Below are 18,925 nucleotides of genomic sequence, written 5' to 3'. Positions count from 1 at the left end.
TGGTCAGAATGGCCATCATCAAAAAAATCTATAAATGATAAATGCAGGAGAGGATGTGGAGAAAAGGGAACCCTCCTACACTGTTGGTGGGAATGTAAACTGGTACAACCACTATGGAGAACAGTATGGAGGTTCCTCAAAAAACTAAAACTAGAATTACCATATGACCCAGCAATCCCACTCCTGGGCATATACTGGGAGAAAACCATAATTCAAAAAGATACATGTACCCCAATGTTCATTGCAGTACTATTTACAATAGCCAGGACATGGAAGCAACCTAAATGTCCATCCACAGAGGAATGGATAAAGAAGATGTGGTACCTATATACAATGGAATATTACTCAGCCATAAAAAGGAATGAAATAATGCCATTTGCAGAGACGTGGATAGACCTAGAGACTGTCATACAGAGTGAAGTAAGTCAGAAAGAGAAAAACAAATATGGTATATTAACACATATATGTGGAATGTAGAAAAATGATACAGATGAACCAGTTTTCAAAGCAGAAATAGACACTGATGTAGAGAAAAAACTTATGGATACCAACAGGGGAAGGGGGATGGGATGAATTGGGAGATTGGGATTGACTTATATACACTACTATGTATAAAATAGACAACTAATGAAAACCTACTGTATAGCACAGGAAACTCTACTCAGTGCTCTGTGGTGACCTAAATGGGAAGGAAATTTTAAAAAGAGGGGATATATGTATACGTATAACTGATTCACTTTGCTGTACAGCAGAAACTAACACAACATTGTAAAGCAACTATACTCCAATAAAAAGCAAAACAAAACAAAACAAAATGAAAACACCTACCAGAAAAATTTCCATGGGAAACTTGATGGGGTACTGATTGTAGGAAATTCTGATACATTTGTTGATTCTCAGAGCAACAATAGCAGTTAGAAATAGTAAGATGCTGGTGGAATTAGCTTTGGGGAGACCTATACAGTAGTTAATTATGTTCTGAAAGAAAACAAAATTACAGAGGCTTAGAAAGGGATGTGATAATTGCCTAAATCTAGAAAATGACACTGTTTCTAAATTAGTTGAAAAGGAAGTCCCTAGGCAGTGTTGCTGGGCACAGAGGTCTTTATGAGCATTACTAGAACAGTGAGAGCAAGTAGGTGGATACATATTTTTTAATTGAAAATGATATATTAAGAGACTATACTGTCCAGTAAGAAGATAATACACTTTCTATGTTTCAGTGTAGTGGAAAGGACCCAGGAGTTCTGTTTGTTAGCCTATTCTTTATCAATTTTCCCAGACCATGTATGTTTAGCTTGGCTCCTAGGACATGCTTGCATTCAGGGACTACTTTGCATTTTATATTCTGTATATATTATGTTTTAGGATGTATGTCTTTCAGGAGGCATGTAACGGGAAGAAGTATGATAATACAGTATCTCAAAGACCAAATTTTAATATAACTCACGTTGGTTTAAAAGGCTGGGGTGAAATGGTTAATGCAACTGGGAACATGGTCCAACTGGCATCTGCAATTAATCAAGACTGTAAATCTAGAAGAGGTGAAATTATTTCTAGGACTCTCTTGACCCAGCTGCCTATGCAGGAGTCTCTCCACTTGGGTCTACTTTTTTGGAGGCAAGGGGAGGGGCATTTGTAAGTCTAGGTGAGGGTAGAAATTACTCACATAGAAGAAGGAGATGGGACCAGAATGGAAACTAATCATAATCCCGAAGATGCAGGTCAACTGGGACAGCATAATGTGTAGTGCCGTGGCAGCCAGGTAAGCACTGATTGCAGCCTCCGGAATGTAAGTGATAATGAAGCCAAAACCTAACATGCCCATTGATAGCTGTAGGGGGTTCAGATGGAAAAGAAAACCAGAGTGAGGAGGAATGTCATCAAACCAGCAATGTCACCAATTAGGCAAACTCCAGAGGGGTTCCAAAAAAAAAGTTAAGTTAGGCCCCTTTGATAACTCTTGTTCCTCTTTCCCTAATCAACTGAAATTGATGAGCTAAGTAAGGTAGGTCCTTGGTGTTGATTCAGAGGTTTCCTACAGACATAAGACCACACTCCTTTCTTCACGAGTTTATAAGCTTAAGTTCTTACTCTAGAATCTACTGACCTTGTTGATGTGGGGTTAACAGTGACAAAGTGATCAGAACAAGACCTTGCCTTTTCAAAGCCCTTTTCACTAGAAGCTTTGATAGCCCTCTTCATGAGAGGTTAATATCCCTGTGAGGAATGCAGCTTTTCGCAAAGGAAAATATTAAAACAAACTGGGTTCCAGCTTAAACTTTCTGGCCTTTGACGCTTATCTTTACGAAGAATGATTAAGCTGAATTTATGTCTTCAGGATTATACATAAATACATGTATGATATAGCATTTTACATGTACACATGCATATATATGTAAATATACTTTTTAAATGTTATGTAATAAACAAGCAAAGCATCTAAAAGGATAGATGCCAAACTATTAACAGAAGTTACCTTTGGGGAATGGGATTAAAAGTTTGGGGCAATATTTGTAATTTATACACTTTTTTATTATTTGAGATTTTTTGCAATATACATGTTCATCTTTTATAATAAAAAAAATTGTAAAATTATGGATAGGGGGTGAGCCCCAACCCTCTTAAGAGGGTAGGTTAAGAAAAATGACACAGCCCAATGAAGAAGATGGGGAAAGAAAAACAAAAGTCATGAAGTCTTCTATTGTCACTGCTTCATCTTCCACTGCACTAGGAACTCTCAGAAAACAAACTTGGAAGAATAAATCTATTAGCTTTAAAAGCTTTTTGTTTCAAAGCTTTCAGTTAGCTGGGCAATTGGTCTCCCTTAATGTCCTGTCATTACTGCCCAATATGCTCCTTTACTCTAGTCAGGCCAATCTGCTTCCTGTCATTAGTGTGGCTGGCTGATTTTTACTTCTGTGCTTATGCCCAAACCCCTCTGCCATCTCTTTGCCACCATGTTTATCATCTCTTTCAAAAGCTCAATGAAACTTCTCTTCTTCAGGAGGTGTGGTGCAAACAGCATGATTCCTGGGGATGGAGAACTTGGCTTCAATGCTGGCTCTACCTCTCACTGCCTGAGTGAGTTTGGGCAAGTTTATTAAACTCTCCAAACCTCAGTCTCCTCACCTATAGAATGAATAATACCCAACATGCAGTGTTTTGTATGGATTACACTACATAATTCACGTAAAACACTTAGCTCAAATCTGAAAATAGTGACAGATGCAAATATGTACCATTCTTTCTTCATGCCATCCCTTCCTTCCACCTTGTAAATGGAAAATATCTATAATTAACCATAGAACTCTTCCTTACCCAGCTGTGATGTGGCATCAGAATCTGATGTTAATGTAATTTTCTAGGCATCAATTGTCAGTCAGAATTGGTCTGTGACATGAAACCTATCTGCCATCCTTATTGAAAACAAGTACAGACAGTTCCCAAATTACAATGGTTCTAACATTTTTTTCAACTTTACGATGGTGCAAAAGCATATGCATTCAGTAGAAACCGTACTTTGAATTTTGGTATTTTTTTTTCTGGGCTAGCCATATGCTGTATGATACTCTGTTGTAATGCCGGGCAGTGGCAGTGAGCGACAGCTCTTAGTCAGCCAAACAATCATGAGGGTAAACAACTGATACACTTATAACTATTCTGTACTCAGACAGCCATTCTGTTTTTCACCTTTAGTACAGTATTCAACAAATTACATGAGATATTCAGCACTTTATTATAAAATAGATAATGTGTTAGATGATTTTGCCCAAGTGTAGTCTAATGTAAGTGTTCTGAGCACGTTTAAGGTAGGCCAGGCTAAGCTATGATGTTTGGTAAACTAGGTGTATTAAATGTATTTTCGACTTACAGTATTTTCAACTTACCATGGGTTTATCAGTATGCAACTCCAACATAAGCTGAGGAAGTTCTGTACTAAATGTTTGATGAATGAAGGAAAGGCTCAATAAATGGTTGTTTCCTTCCCAGACAACTCCATCCCAGCTAAAAGTTATTCCTTCACTTCATATTCTTTTTTTTTGGCCACACTGCACATCATGTGGGATCTTAATTCCCCAACCAGAGATCGAACCCATGCCCTCTGCAGTGGAAGCGTGGACTCTTAACCACTGGACTGCCAGGGAAGTCCCCACTTCATATTCTTTTGACAACAAACTCTTCACTTTTATTAACACTAGTTTTCACTTTAAGATTATCTAGTGCACAGATTCTAGAGGTAGACAAACTGAGCCTGAATCCCAGTTTTGAATCGTACTGGTTATGTGACCTTGGGCAATTCACTTAACCTCTTTATACCTTTATTTCTTTAAAATAAGTACCAGAATAATACCTACCCTCATACAGGGGGGTGTTGTGAGGATCAAATGAGATAAAACATGTAAAGTGCTTTGAATATTGACAGCACATAGCAATAAATGTTAGCTATTAATATCTAGTTCAGACTTTTTTTTAATTTAAACTTTTTATTTTAAATAATTGTAGATTGACATGAAATTGTAAAAAAGCAACACACAGAGATCCGGTTTACCCAGTTACCCCAATGATAACATCTTGCACAACTATAGTATTGATACAATGCCACAATCAGGATACTGACATCAATACAACCAAGTTACAAAATAATTCCATCAGCACAAAGATCCCTCCTGTTGTCTTTAATAGCCTCTTACCTCTCATCTCTACCTCCAATCTCCATCCTCTGACCTCTACCCATCTTTAATCCCTGGCGACAACTAATCTATTCTTCATTTCTATAATTTTGTCACTTCAAGAATTTTACATAAATGGAATCATCAGTATGTAAACTTTCCAATTTCATTCATTTTTGCTCTTTATTATTTCCTTCCTTCTGCTTATTTTGGGTTTAATTTGCTCTTATTTTTCTAGGTTTTGAAGAGGGAGCTTTTATTATTAATTTGAGACATTTTCTTTATTCTACTGTATGCATTTTAGTGCTATAAATTTCCTTTTCAGCACTGCTTTAGCTGTGTTCCAAAAATTTTGGTATGTTTTATTTTCATTTACTTCAAGGTATTTTTTTTAAGATTTAATTTTATTTATTTTTGGCTGCGTTGAGTCTTTGTTGCTGCATGCGGGCTTTCTCTAGTTGTGGCGAGTGGGGGCTATTCTTCATTGTGGTGCACGGGCTTCTCATTGCGGCGGCTTCTCTTGTTACGGAGCATGGGTTCTAGGCGCGTGGGCTTCAGTAGTTGCAGCACGTGGGCTCAGTAGTTGTGGCTCGCCAGCCCTAGAGCACAGGCTCAGTAGTTGTTTAGTTGCTTAGTTGCTCCGCAGCATGTGGGATCTTCCTGGACCAGGGATTGAACCCATGTCCCCTGCAATGGCAGGCAGATTCTTACCCACTGCACCACCAGGGAAGTCCCTACATCAATGTATTTTTTAAAAACTTCCCTTGGGATTTCCTACCTGACTTATGGATTATTTAGAAGTATGCTGTTTAGTAGTATCCAGATATTTGGAGACTTTCCTGTTAACTTTTTGTTATTGAGTTCTAGTTTGATTCCACTGTGGTCAGAGAACATACTGTTTGACTTCAATTCTTTTAAATTTATTGAGGTTTGTTTTATAGCTCAGGATACAGTCTATCTTGCTGTATGTTCCATGGGTTGTTGAAAAGAATGTGTATTCTGCTGTTATTGGTGGGAGTATTCTGTAAATGTCTCAAATCCTATTGGTGTTGTTGATATTTTGAATTTTATTATATGCTTGCTGATTCTCTGTCTAGTTGTCCAATCAATTGTTGAGTGAGGGGTGTTGAAGTCTCCAAATGTAATTGTGGATTTGTCTATTTCTCCTTTCCAGTTATATCAGTTTTTGCTTCACATATTTTGTAGCTCTGTTGTTTGGTGCATACCTTTGTAGGATTGCTATGTCTTCTTGGTAGACTGATACTTTTATCATTATATAATGTCCCTCTCTACCTCTGGTAATTTTCTTGGCTCTGAAGTCTACTTTATCTGATATTAATATAGTCAATCCTGTTTCCTTTGATTAATATTTGCATGATCTATCTTTCCATTTTTTTACTTTCAACCTGTCTATATTATTATATTTGATGTTTCTTGTAGACAGCATATTTCTAAATATGTCAGTCTCTAACTTTAATGTAAATGTCAATACGTTAGGGCTTAAGTCTGCCATTTTCCTGTTTGTTTTCTCTGTTTTTCAACTCTTTATTTTTCCTGATTTCATTGGTTACTTGAACATTTTTTAGAATTTCATTTTGATTTATCTATAGTGTTTTTGAGTGTATCTCTTTGTATAGATTTTAAGTGGTTGTCCTAGGTATTACATTATATATGCATAACTTATCACAGTCTACCGGTGTAAACATTTTACCAGTTTGAGCAAATTATAGAAACTTTACCTCCCTTTATGTTTTTTATAAAAGAATTGTTTTAAGTATTTCTTCCATATTCATTTTGAACCACATCAGACAGTGTTATAATTTTGTTTCAACCATTGAACATAATTTAGAAAACCCAACAAGCAAGGAAAACTACCATATTTATCCATATTTTTCCTTTTCCATTGTTCTTTCTTCCTTCTTGATGTTCCAAGATGCCTTCTTTTATCATTTCCTTTCTGTTTAGAGAACTTCCATTAGCCATTCTTTTAGGGTAGGTCTTGCTGGTGACAAATTCTCTTAGTTTTGCTTCATCTGAGAACGCCTTGGTATCTCCTTCATTCTTTTTTTTTTTTAATTAGTGTATTTATTTTTGGCTGTGTTGGGTCTTCATTGCTGCATGTGGGCTTTCTCTAGTTGTGGCGAGCGGGGGCTACTCTTTGTTGCGGTATGTGGGCTTCTCATTGCGGTGGCTTCTCTTTGTTGTGGAGCATGGCCTCTAGACATGCAGGCTTCAGTAGTTGTGGCATGTGGGCTCAGTAGTTGTGGCTCGCAGGCTCTAGAGCGCAGGCTCAGTAGTTGTGATGCATGGGCTTAGTAGCTCTGCAGCATGTGGGATCTTCCCGGACCAGGGCTTGAACCTGTGTTGCCTGTATTGGCAGATGGATTCTTAACCACTGCACCACCAGGGAAATCCCTCTTCTTCATTCTTGAAGGATATTTTCACTGAGGCTATGATTTTGGACTGACAGTTCTTTCAGCAAACAAAAAATATTGTGCAATTTCCTTCTGGTCTCCATGGTTTCTAACAAGAAATCTGCTATCATTTAAATTATTTTCCTCCTGTAGTGCAGTGTTTCTCTCACTGCTTTCAAGATTTTTTTTTCACTGTTTTTAGTTTTCAGAAGTTGACTATGGGGACTTCCCTGGTGGTGCAGTGGTTAAGAATCCACTTGCCAATGCAGGGGACATGGGTTCAAGCCCTGGTCAGAGAAGATCCCACATGCCACGGAGGAACTGAGCCCATGCACCACAACTACTGAGCCTGCACTCTAGAGCTCGCAAGCCACAACTATTGAGCCCATGTGGCACTACTGCTGAGCCCACACATCGCAACTACTGAAGCCCACATGCCTAGAGCTCGTGCTCCGCAACAAGAGAAGCCACCGCAATGAGAAGCCTGTGCACCGCAATGAAGAATGGGCCCCACTCGCCACAACTAGAGAAAGCCTGAGCACGGCAACAAAGACCCAATGCAGCCAAAAATTAAAAAAACAAAACAAAACATGATTTGTCTTGATGTGGATTTCTATGGATTTATCTTCTTTGGGTTTTTCCAAGCTTCTTAAATCCGTAGGATTATATTTTTTGCCAAATTTGGGGAGTTTTCAGCTATTATTTCTTCAAATAACTCAGCCCCATCTTTTTTCTCCTCCCTTTCTGGGATGCTTATGACACAAATTTTAGAGCTTTTTTTATAGTCCCATTTGTCCCTAAGGCTCTGTTAATTTTTTTTTCCGTCTATTTTCTCTCTGTTGTTCGGACTGGGTAATTTCTATTGTTCTGTCTTCAAGTTCATTGATTTTTTTCCTCTGTCTCCTCCATTTTGCTGTTGAGCCCATCCTTTGAATTTTTAATTTCGGTTACTGTATTTTTCAGCTCCAAAATTTTCATTTGGTTCTTCTTTACATCTTCTATTTACTTTTTAAGACTTTCTATTTTTTCACTTGTTTCAAGCATGTTCATAATTGGTTGCTGAAGCGTTTTTAGGATGGCTGCTTTATAATTTATCCCAGATAATTCTGATATCTCTATCATCTCAGTGCTGGCATCTTTTTCTTGTCTTTCTTCATTTAAGTTGAAATGTTCTCAGTTCTTGATATGACAAGTTATTTTCAGTTTAATTGTTGACATTTTGTGTACTATGCTATAAGACTCTGGATCTTATTTAAACCTTCTGTTTTAGCCAGCTTATTTTGATAAAGTGCTGGCAGGGGAAGGGGAAGGTGCTACCTTGTTACTGCCTGGTAAGGCAGAAGTCCAGGTTCTCCTCTCAAAATCCTCTCAAAATCCACTGACACTTGAGGCAATAGGGACTCTTCATTTTTGCTGGGAAGGGATGGAAGTTCTGGCTCCCCACTAGGCCTCCCATCCTGGCTGGGAGAGACAGAAATGCCTTTATTTCTCCCTACAACGCCTCCATTGACACTGCTGAAGAGGGGGTTGTCATCATTACTGCTGTGTTGGGTGAAAGACCTGACCCTTTACTAGGCTTTCTCTGACACACCCCAGCAAGGATTAGGAAGGGTGTCTCATTACTGCCCCGTGGAGATGAAAGTCTTGACTCCCTTGACTCCCAGGCCTTCTCTGACAATACCCCAGGTGGCTACCTTATTACAGCTGGGTGAGTGTGGAAGTCTGGGCTCCCTGCTTGGCCTTTGCTGGCATGAGTGGGGATGACACCACAGGTTGTTTTTGTTTTGTTTTGTTTTGTTTTGTTTTGTTTGGTGTTTGTCTGGAGTAGAGCAGTTATTGGGTAAAAGTTTTCAGTCTTGCTAGTCTTTCCTGGTCCTGTGGCTATAAAGAGCAGACTTTTGTTAGGGCTTTTTTTTTGTCTCCCAATGTTGGCATTTTGGGTTTCTGGCTTCTTCAGCACCAAGTCTGAGATATATGAGGCAAAGAAGGAAACCCAAGGAATTCACCACTGTGTTGTTCCTTGGGTCTGAGCCAGTTTGTCTTCTTCTCTTCACCTTCCAGAGTCATTTTACGTTTGTTTTGTATATAATTTTCCAAGGTTTTTAGTTTTCTTAGCAGGAGGAATAGGCAAAAGTACATATATTCCATCTTTCTGTAAATGGAATATCTCCTCCTTTATTACATGAAAAAAAAATGACACTCAAACAAGGGGAAAGAACTTGCCAAGGCCACTTAGATAATTAATAGGTTGCTGACTTACTGCCTGTTATTTTGTCTTCACCTACAAGATTGAATATTTTAAACACAGGTATTATATCTTTTTATTTTTATTTTTTTAATAAATTTATTTATTTTATTTATTTATTTTTGGCTGCACTGGGTCTTCGTTGCTGCTTGCGGGCTTTCTCTAGTTGCAGCAAGCGGGGGCTACTCTTCGTTGTGGTGCATGGGCTTCTCATTGCAGTGGCTTCTCTTGTTGCAGAGCACGGGCTCTGGGCACGTGGGCTTCCGTAGTTGTGGCACGTGGGCTCAGTAGTTGTGGCTCACAGGCTCCAGAGCACAGGCTTAGCAGCTGTGGCACACGAGCCTAGCTGCTCCGCGGCATGTGGGATCTTCCCGGACCAGGGCTCGAACCCACGTCCCCTGCATTGGCCGGCGGCCTCTCAATCACTGCACCATCAGGGAAGCCTGGTATTATATCTTTTTTAAAAAAATTTTTGGTCTCTATTAAAGTACAAATTTCATTTCTCTATACTTGGTAATTATAATTTATTAACACTTACTATGTGACAGGCTCTGGGCTGAATGCTTTGCATGCATTTTCTCACTTAATCCTCACAAGAACTCTGCAATACAAATATTATTTTTCCCATTTTAAACATGAAGAAACTGAGGCCCACGAAGGTAAGATAACTTAAGTAAGTCACATAGCTGGTAAGTGTCAGGGCTGGGGTCAGCCTACCATAATAGCCTGCCTTTGTAGGCTTCCAATAAGTCCTTGCCTAATAAAAGATGGCCCCAGGGGAAATCAGTGAAAATTAGCTATAGAGCAGGTTAGCTGAGAAGAAAGAGAAATAAAACTGAAATATGTGACTTTAGTTCAGTGGGTGACACTTCAGATGGTAGACTCACAGAAGAAATTAAAAATAAGCCCAAAATAAGGTTTGATATTTTAATAAGTCATTGATATTGCCCATTAGCTGAGTCCCGTCATTGCAGAAAAAGGATTTCAGGTCTGACTCTAATGGTCACTAACCAAAAATATAGTATGTGATCCCATGAATGCTATTCTTGTTGAAAGAATAGAAAGAAATTTTTTAAAACGTGAAATCATGGGCTTCCCTGGTGGCGCAGTGGTTGAGAGTCCGCCTGCCGATGCAGGGGACACGGGTTCGTGCCCCGGTCCAGGAAGATTCCACATGCCACGGAGCGGCTAGGCCCGTGAGCCATGGCCACTGAGCCTGCGCGTCCGGAGCCTGTGCTCCGCAATGGGAGAGGCCACAACAGTGAGAGGCCCGCGTACCGCAAAAAAAAAAAATAAATAAATAATAATAATAATAAAACGTGAAATCATGAGTAGAACTCTAGGCCACAGTCCCTGGGACACTTCTTTAGTCTTAGAGTATCAGGGACTGATGAGAATATTGAGTATGTCATCCTAAACCAATGTGGTAGACTTCAGAGGAGGGAGAAGTTTTGTTACTGAGGAGATAGCCTATCCACAAGACCCATAAGTTTTTGAAAACTTAAATCACTTAAGTTCCAGATATATCACAATGGGTAACAGGAGCAATTAAAGGAAGGGGTCCACGTGCAGACCCTTTATTTATTTATTGTTTTTTTAGGGGTTCAGAGACTCAGGTCCTACCTGAATAATCCCAGTCAGCAATGTTGTGGATGCCATCACACTCAAGGATTTGTTATAGTTCTCAAAGAAGGAGAGGTTAGAAAAGTCATCCTTGATGAAAGTTCCCAGTATTACGTGGCCACCGTTGAATGGGTACGTCCTCAGGACATTGATCGTCAGAGCACTCACAAGGAAGAATGTACCTATGAAAGAAAATGTTCAGGCAGAAGGTGAGGTTTTAAGTCCAGGTAAACTGACAGATATTGACAAAAGCAAGGCATGGTCTGATGTTTTGTTCTTGATCTGACAAACTTTTCTTATTTGAAAGTGGCCACCAAGAAATAAGAAAGAGCAGGGAAAAGAACTCTGGCTCCACGTACTGTAACGAACTCACAAGTTTTAGATCTTGGTGGTCTAGCTATTAACCTCTTTGCATCATGGGCATATGGAGTAGGATTAAAGAGAAACTGACTAGAAATATATATCAGGCTCAGCCACTGTGCCTGTTCTTAGAAACGGTAAAACATGAGATGGTGGTGAAAGGATCAGAAAACAAAGCTAATCAATAATAATAAGAAGAAAAATAATACCTAACACTTATGAAGGATTTAATAGGTGCAAAATGACATGGAGCTAAACCTATTTCAAATATAATTTCATTTACTTCTACTATCAGCATAAGGGAGGCAAAGGCAAATCTTACCTTTAAAATACCTAACAGAAACAAAACTCTAGTAGCCCTTGTTATCAGTATTTGGAAATAATTGTAATGTGCTCTGGGAACTTGGAAAAATGGGAATAAAATAGTTCTCTTAGTGTTCAAATGTAAAATCAACACATGATAGATTTTAGGAAAGATATGGAATATTGTCCTTAAAAAAGGCAAAGGAGCACTCAACAGAATGGGATGGGAACTGGACTGAATATACAAACAGACCTGGAGAAAAACTGTGACAGTCAGAATGGTCAGTGTTGGTTGCTTGGTCAGTTACACAGTGTGGAAGCTCAGAAAAAGGCACTTTACTGAGTGAATGTTGGCGATGGCCTTCTGAGACTCTCAGGGCATTTTGTGATTTGATTTCTGTATGGGTTCACCTAGGGGAAGTAATTGTGCTAATTATATGAACTTCAGCTAGTCTGGTCTCTGTAACAGTCATTTCCAATTATAAATTAGTAGATGGACTTTTGACTCAGGGAAGAAAAGTGTTTATCTTGTGGGTTTGAGTGCTTTGATTACTATGACAGCATTTTCTCAATGTAAGTTAATAATCTGACGTGATTATTGTTATTTTTTATATAAATTTATTTTATTTATTTATTTATTTTTGGCCACATTGGGGCTTCATTGCTGCACGCAGGCTATCTCTAGTTGCAGTGAGCAACGGCTACTCTTTGCTGCGGTGCACAGGTTTCTCATTGCGGTGGTTTCTCGTGTTGCGGAGCACAGGCTCTAGGCGCGTGGGCTTCAGTAGTTGTGGCACACAGGCTCAGTAGTTGTGGCTCGCGGGCTGTAGAGTGCAGGCTCGGTAGTTGTGGCACAGGGGCTTTGTTGCTCTGCGGCATGTGGGGGTCTTCCCAGACCAGGGCTCGAACCCGTGTCTCCGGCAGCAGGCGGATTCCTAACCACTGTGCCACCAAGGAAGCCCTGACATGATTATTATAAATCAGGTCCACAGATTTTGGTTATTAGGGGTACAGCTGAAAAGTGGATCCACTCTAGGAGTTTGGGCAAAATCATTTCTGGATCTTCCAGGTTGAGGACAGTCAGATTCCAACATGTGGTAATTTCACCAAGAAAAGTACCTCTTGTCCTATAATTCCTTTAATAGCTTGCTGGCCTGTTTGTCTGGTGGTGACATTAATAATACCACAAAAGAAGTGTTCAATTTCTAAAATCTGAACACTAATGCTATGGATAGAATATCCATCTTCTGCCTCCTTTCTTTCTACCTTAAACATAGCTTTAGCTTGGGTTCCTTAGCAATAAGCAAATGACTGAGATGGAGACTTCATCCACCTCCTGTGGTTCCGGCACTGAACTCACCAATGGACATTTGATGACATGATCCCAAAATTCCATAAATTATTGAAGCACAGAAAGCTGCATAAGAGATATTGAGAGGAGGAACCAGTTGCCTTGCCAGCAAACCAAACGTCAGGCCTGAAAAGCAAGATACTTTAAGTAAGCAAAGGTAGCCTGGCTTTTAAAAGTCACCTGAAATAAAAGCTATAAAGAATATTTAAAATAAAAATGACCCATGTATACAGCTGACTATGGTAACAGAATCCCTTGGCATACAGCCCTTAATTAGTACTTTTTATTATCTCCTTTGATTTCTAACTTCTCTTCCTATTTTTTTTTTTTTTTTTTTTTTTTTTTTTTTTTTTGCTGTATATGGGCGTCTCACTGCTGTGGCCTCTCCCGTTGCGGAGCACAGGCTCCGGACGCGCAGGCTCAGAGGCCATGGCTCAGGGGCCCAGCTGCTCCGCGGCATGTGGGATCTTCCTGGACCGGGGCACAAACCCGCATCCCCTGCATCGGCAGGCGGACTCTCAACCACTGCGCCACCAGGGAAGCCCTTCTCTTCCTATTTTATCACAAGCTCTTACACATCAATTCTAAATCATAGGCTTAAACACCTTTCACTGTGAGGCCTTCATGCAAATCATGGAAAGCAAACATCACAGCAATAAGACCTTTAATTCCAACAGCTCAGAAGAGCCCCATTCTTACCCCCAGTCTAGTACAAGAAGGCCCTAGGAATCCTCCAGGGCTGGAGAAAAAGCTGGAGAACAGGTAAGGATTGTCACACTTAACTGACGTGACTCCAAGTTGGTATGTGTTGTCTCTCTTGCATATGCCAACCACTCCAGTCTCTTCCTTCAGCTCCTTCTTCAATACTTACTTTCTTTTCTAAGAAGCACCATGAGAATTTGCAAATTTTGAGGCAAATGGATTAACATTCATGGTGTCATCCTTTGACGTCTCAAGTCCACAGCTCCTGCCCTGAGGGACTCTCTTCAATTTACATCATACCAGTGTGCTCATCAGAAATCAGTTATGAATCCGGTGAGCCAATTTATCGCCTTAAACGAGCAAGGCTTTTTTTAATGGAAAAGTTTAAACTTATTGAAAAATAGAGTATAATGAACCCCCAAGTACCGATCACCCACTTCAACAATGGTCAACTCATGGCCAATCTTGTTTCATCAATGCCCCCATTCCTCTCCCATCCCATATTATTTTGAGGCAAATCCAAAACACTAAATCATTTCACCTGTAGATATTTTCAGTATATATCTTTTTTAAAAACACCCTCTTTTGAGTACAATACCATCATCACACCTAAGAAATTATTAATGGTTCTTTAACATCATCAAATATCCAGTCAATGTTCAAATTTCCCTGATTTCTCATACATGGTTGTACTGGTAGACCACCTCTAAGATGATCTACAATGGCTAATTGGTATTCATGCCCTTTTTTGAGCTCCACCCCTAAAGCATGAAATAACTTACTTCTAATAAATAGGCTACAACAAAAATGATGTCACTTTTGAGATTAGGTTGCAAGACTGTGGCTCCTGTCTTGGTTGCTCTCTGGCTCTCTCTTTCATTCAGGTCATCAGCTGCCAGAGTTGACTTCATGGGTGTGTGACCTATGCAATCACACAGTGCCCTGGGCTTAGAAAGGCTCCACACTTGGCTTAATGCTCTACTCTGACCATCTTGAAATTCTGGATAATTTCTGAACTAGGGACGCCGCATTTTCACCTTGCACTGGGCCCCATACACGGTCCTACCAGCAGCCGTGTTGTGAGGACACTCAAGCAGCCCATGTAGAGGCCCACATGGCGAGAAACCCAGGCCTGCCAGCAAACACGGGTGAGCCTGGAAGCTGATCCTCCAGCCTCAGTAGAGCCTTGAGATAACTGACAACTTGACTGCCACCTCCTGAGAGACCTTGAACCAGAGGTATGGTGGGTTTGGGGGTGATCTTTTAAAAAAGTTATTTGCTATTATATGTTGTGTTTTGTTTTGTTGATGTTGTTGTTGTTGTGCTTTCTTTCACAATTTTTGTGTTTATATCAAATTAGGTCCTCACATTAGTAGATATGTCTCTTGAGTCTTTTGTAATTTATAGGTTCCCCTTCCACATATTTTCCCTAAGCAAGCCTCAGTTGACTGCAAGTAACAGAAAACCTGCTCAAATCAGCTTGAGCAAAAGAGAAGAATTTTTTTTGACTGCACCGCCCAGCTTGCGGGATCTTAGTTCCTCAACCCAGGCTTGACCCTGGACCCTGGCAGTGAAAGCACTGAGTCCTAACCACTGGACCACCAAGGAATTCCCAAAATAGGAAATTTATTAAAAGAGGACAAAGGTCAGTTGGGCCTCATCAGAGACTGGAAACAGAACTAAAAAGCCATCAGGGTCCAGGCAGCTATCTCCCCATTCTCTTTGTCTCCAGGCTTACATAGTCTCCTATCTTTGTTTCCAGTTTGGGGGCCATTATGAACAATGCTGCTATGAATATTCTTGTACATGATTCCAGGTGCACAGATGTATAAATTCCTCAAGATGATATACCCTGAAGCATAACTGCTGGGGCATTTACCAGAATATGCCAAACTGTTTTCCAAATGGTTGTACGATTTACATTCCCACCAACACCGTACGACAACTCCCATTATCTACATCTGTATTAGCACATGATACTGTCAGAATTTTTATTTTAGTGTGTATGAGTTAGTTAATTTCCACTTCTACTTCATTGATTACCAATAATGTTGATCAGTTTTACTTAGCAGTGCCTTACACATATGTAGGAATATATATATTATAGTCCTTTGTTGGGTATTCCATGGTTTGCTTTTCAACCTTCATCATGTCTTTGAATAAACAGAAGTTCTTAATTTTTATTTAATTCAACTTAACAGTCATTTCCTTTTAGGCTAGTGCTTTTTGTGTCTTGTTTAAGAAACATTTTCTACCTCACGACCATGAAGATATTCTCCTATATTATTCCAAAAACATCTTTATAGTTTTATCTTTCATATTTGGGTCTTTAATCTAAAAGGAATAGATTTTTGTGTATGCTGTGAGGTAGAGGTCTACAAATTGATTTTTTTATATAAGTATTCAATTGTTTCACATCATTTTTTAAAAGTCTGTTTCTATAGTGACACATCTGATACAAACCATGCAACATATAAATGTGTGACCCTTTTCTGTTCCACTGGCCTAATTGTCTAAGTCTGTAATACCACACTGTTTTGTTTGTTTTGTTTTTATATAAATTTATTTATTTATCTATTTTTGTCTGTGTTGGGTCTTCATTGCAGCATGCAGTCTTTCTCTAGTTGTGGCGAGCAGGGGCTACTCTGTTGCGCTGCGTGGACTTCTCATTGCAGTGGCTTCTCTTGTTGCAGAGCACAGGCTCTAGGCACGCAGGCTTCAGTAGTCGTGGCACGCGGGCTCAGTAGTTGTGACTCACGGGCTCTAGAGTGCAGGCTCAGTAGTTGTGGCACACGGGCTTAGCTTCTCCGTGGCATGTGGGATCTTCCCGGACCAGGGCTCGAACCCGTGTCCCCTACATTGGCAGGCAGATTCTTAACCACTGCACCACCAGGGAAGTCCACCACACTGTTTAATTACTTTTTTTAGTAATTAGTCTAGTAATAGTTTTGTAATAAATTTAGCAATCCCCATTTTTATTGTGAAATATATAAATAGAAAGTTCATTAAAATAGATGTTGAGCTTAATAAATATTTATAAAACAAACACCCATGTTATCCCCACCCAGATCTTTAATCACAACTCCATCCCTCCCCACAGAGGTATTCATTATTTTGACTTTTGTGATAATAATTTCTTTGCTTTTCTTTATAGTTTTACCACTGGTATACATATCCCTAAACAGTGTAGTTTGGTTTGTCCACTTTTGAACTTTATATTAATGGAATTACACAGTATACAATTTTTATTTCTGCTTATTTTTCTTATTATTATGTATATAAGCATCTTCCATGTTGCTGTGAGTTGCTTGAGAGTGCTCATTTTCCTTCTGTGTATTCCAATATATGTATATATGAATGTTTATTTATTCTTGCTACTTTTGATGGACATTATCTTAAACATTATAACTTTACATTCAGTCTTGATAGCTGGAGAAGCAAATCCTCCCATGTTGCTCTTCAAAATAATTTGCCTATTCTGGGAAAATGCTATCTTTCAATTAATTTAGGTCCTTATTAATATTTCTCAATAAAGTTGCATATTTTCTCTATAGAGGTCTTGCACATCATTTCTTAGTTTCATTACAACTTACTTCATATTTACTATGCTTTGGTAAATGGTATTTAAAATTTTTTTTTCACTTTCTGTTTCCTGCAGGTATAAAGGAATGTGTAATTGATTTTTATTTACTCATCTTATATCCAGCAACTTTGATAAAATCTTATTAATTCTATTAATTTATCTGTAGATTCTTTTGAATTTTCTACATTAAAAAATACATCTCTATGGGCTTCCGTGGTGGCGCAGTGGTTGAGAGTCCGCCTGCCGATGCAGGGGACACGGGTTCGTGCCCCGGTCCGGGAGGATCCCACATGCCGTGGTGCGGCTGGGCCCATGCGCCATGGCCGCTGAGCCTGCGCGTCCGGAGCCTGTGCTCCGCAACAGGAGAGGCCACAGCAGTGAGAGGTCCGCATACCGCAAAAAAAAAAAAAAAATCTATGAATGATGTATTATTTCTTGCTTTGCAATTCTTTACCCTTATATTTTTTTCCTTGCTTTAATACACTGCCTGTGAATTCCAGTATAATATCGAATAGCCTTATTTACTCTTTTTTTTATTGGCTGCATTGGGTCTTTGTTGCTTCACGCAGGCTTTCCCTAGTTGTGGTGAGCAGGGACTACTCTTCGTTGTGGTGCATGGGCTTCTCATTGCGGTGGCTTCTCTTGTTGCAGAGCACAGGCTCTAGGCGCACGGGCTTCAGTAGTTGTGGCATGCGGGCTCAGTAGTTGTGGCTCGCGGGCTCTGGAGCGCATGCTCAGTAGTTGTGGCACACGTGCTTAGTTGCTCCACATCATGTGGGATCTTCTTGGACCAGGGCTCAAACCCGTGTCCCCTGCATTGGCAGGCAGATGCGTAACCACTGCGCCACGAGAGAAGTCCCTGAATAGCCCTATTTACTCTTGATAAGCAACATGTAGCGTGAGGAGAAAGTCCTTTGAAATGTAGGGTTTCAAATAATTCACCAATGCAGGGAAGGTAAGAGAATTACTTGGTAACGGCCTGAGAACTAAGTGGTCTAAGTCTCAGTTAAGCTTAGGCCATGGAGAAACAGAGAGAAACCAAGTCTCCAGACTTTCCAAAACCTTAAAAAATTTTTTAATTTTGAACTAATTTTAGACTTATAGAAAAGCTACAAAAATAATAGAGCATTTCCATATATACCTTACCTAGATTCCTCTAATGTTAACATTGTCATAATCATAGTATAATGATTGGGATCAGGAAATTAACATTAGAAATTTAACTAAATACTTTACTTGAATTTCAACAGTTTTTCCCCTAATTTCCTTTTTCTGTTCCAGGATTCTATCCACAGTTCCCTACTCCATTTAGTTGTTATTTCTCCTTAGTCCTAAAATCTGTTATAGTTCCTCAGTCTTTAATTGTCTTTCTTGACTTTGACACTTTGGAAGAGTATAAATAGATGAGCTATTTTGCCAAATGCCCCTCAGTTTGGGGTTGCTTAGGTTCCTTATGATCATGCTAAGGTTATACATTTTTGATGTGCATACTGCAGAAATGGTATTGTGTCCTTTTTAGTGCATCATATCACAAGATTCGTGATCTCCGTATGTCTTACTATTGGTGGTGATAGCATTGATCACTTGTTTAAGGTAGTTTCTCCCAGGTTCTCTACTGTAAATTAGTGGAGTAGTTGATAAATATCTTGAGGAAGATACTTTGAAACTATG

At 39.5% G+C, this 18,925-nt stretch overlaps 1 protein-coding gene across 5 annotated transcripts in view; it reads right to left on the bottom strand.

Moving 5' to 3' along the window:
- Window positions 1-18,925, bottom strand: part of SLC26A8 (solute carrier family 26 member 8) — a 72,039-nt gene that overhangs the window by 36,836 nt on the left and 16,278 nt on the right. For 2 of the 5 annotated variants that reach the window (XM_073810809.1, XM_073810810.1), the window contains exons 4-7: window positions 12,979-13,095; window positions 10,956-11,137; window positions 1,670-1,834; window positions 829-978 (exon numbers count right to left, since the gene is read on the bottom strand). In XM_073810809.1, coding sequence (XP_073666910.1) covers window positions 829-978; window positions 1,670-1,834; window positions 10,956-11,137; window positions 12,979-13,095 — 614 coding nt within the window. The remainder of the gene's footprint in view (window positions 1-828; window positions 979-1,669; window positions 1,835-10,955; window positions 11,138-12,978; window positions 13,096-18,925) is intronic. The other 3 variants (XM_073810812.1, XM_073810811.1, XM_073810813.1) reach the window with 3 other exon arrangements.

This window comes from Tursiops truncatus, chromosome 10 (genome assembly GCF_011762595.2).
Source record: "Tursiops truncatus isolate mTurTru1 chromosome 10, mTurTru1.mat.Y, whole genome shotgun sequence".
Taxonomy (NCBI): Eukaryota; Metazoa; Chordata; class Mammalia; order Artiodactyla; family Delphinidae; genus Tursiops; species Tursiops truncatus.
The sequence above is the reverse complement of the archived record's forward strand: the minus strand, read 5'-3'. Positions and strand labels throughout refer to the sequence as shown.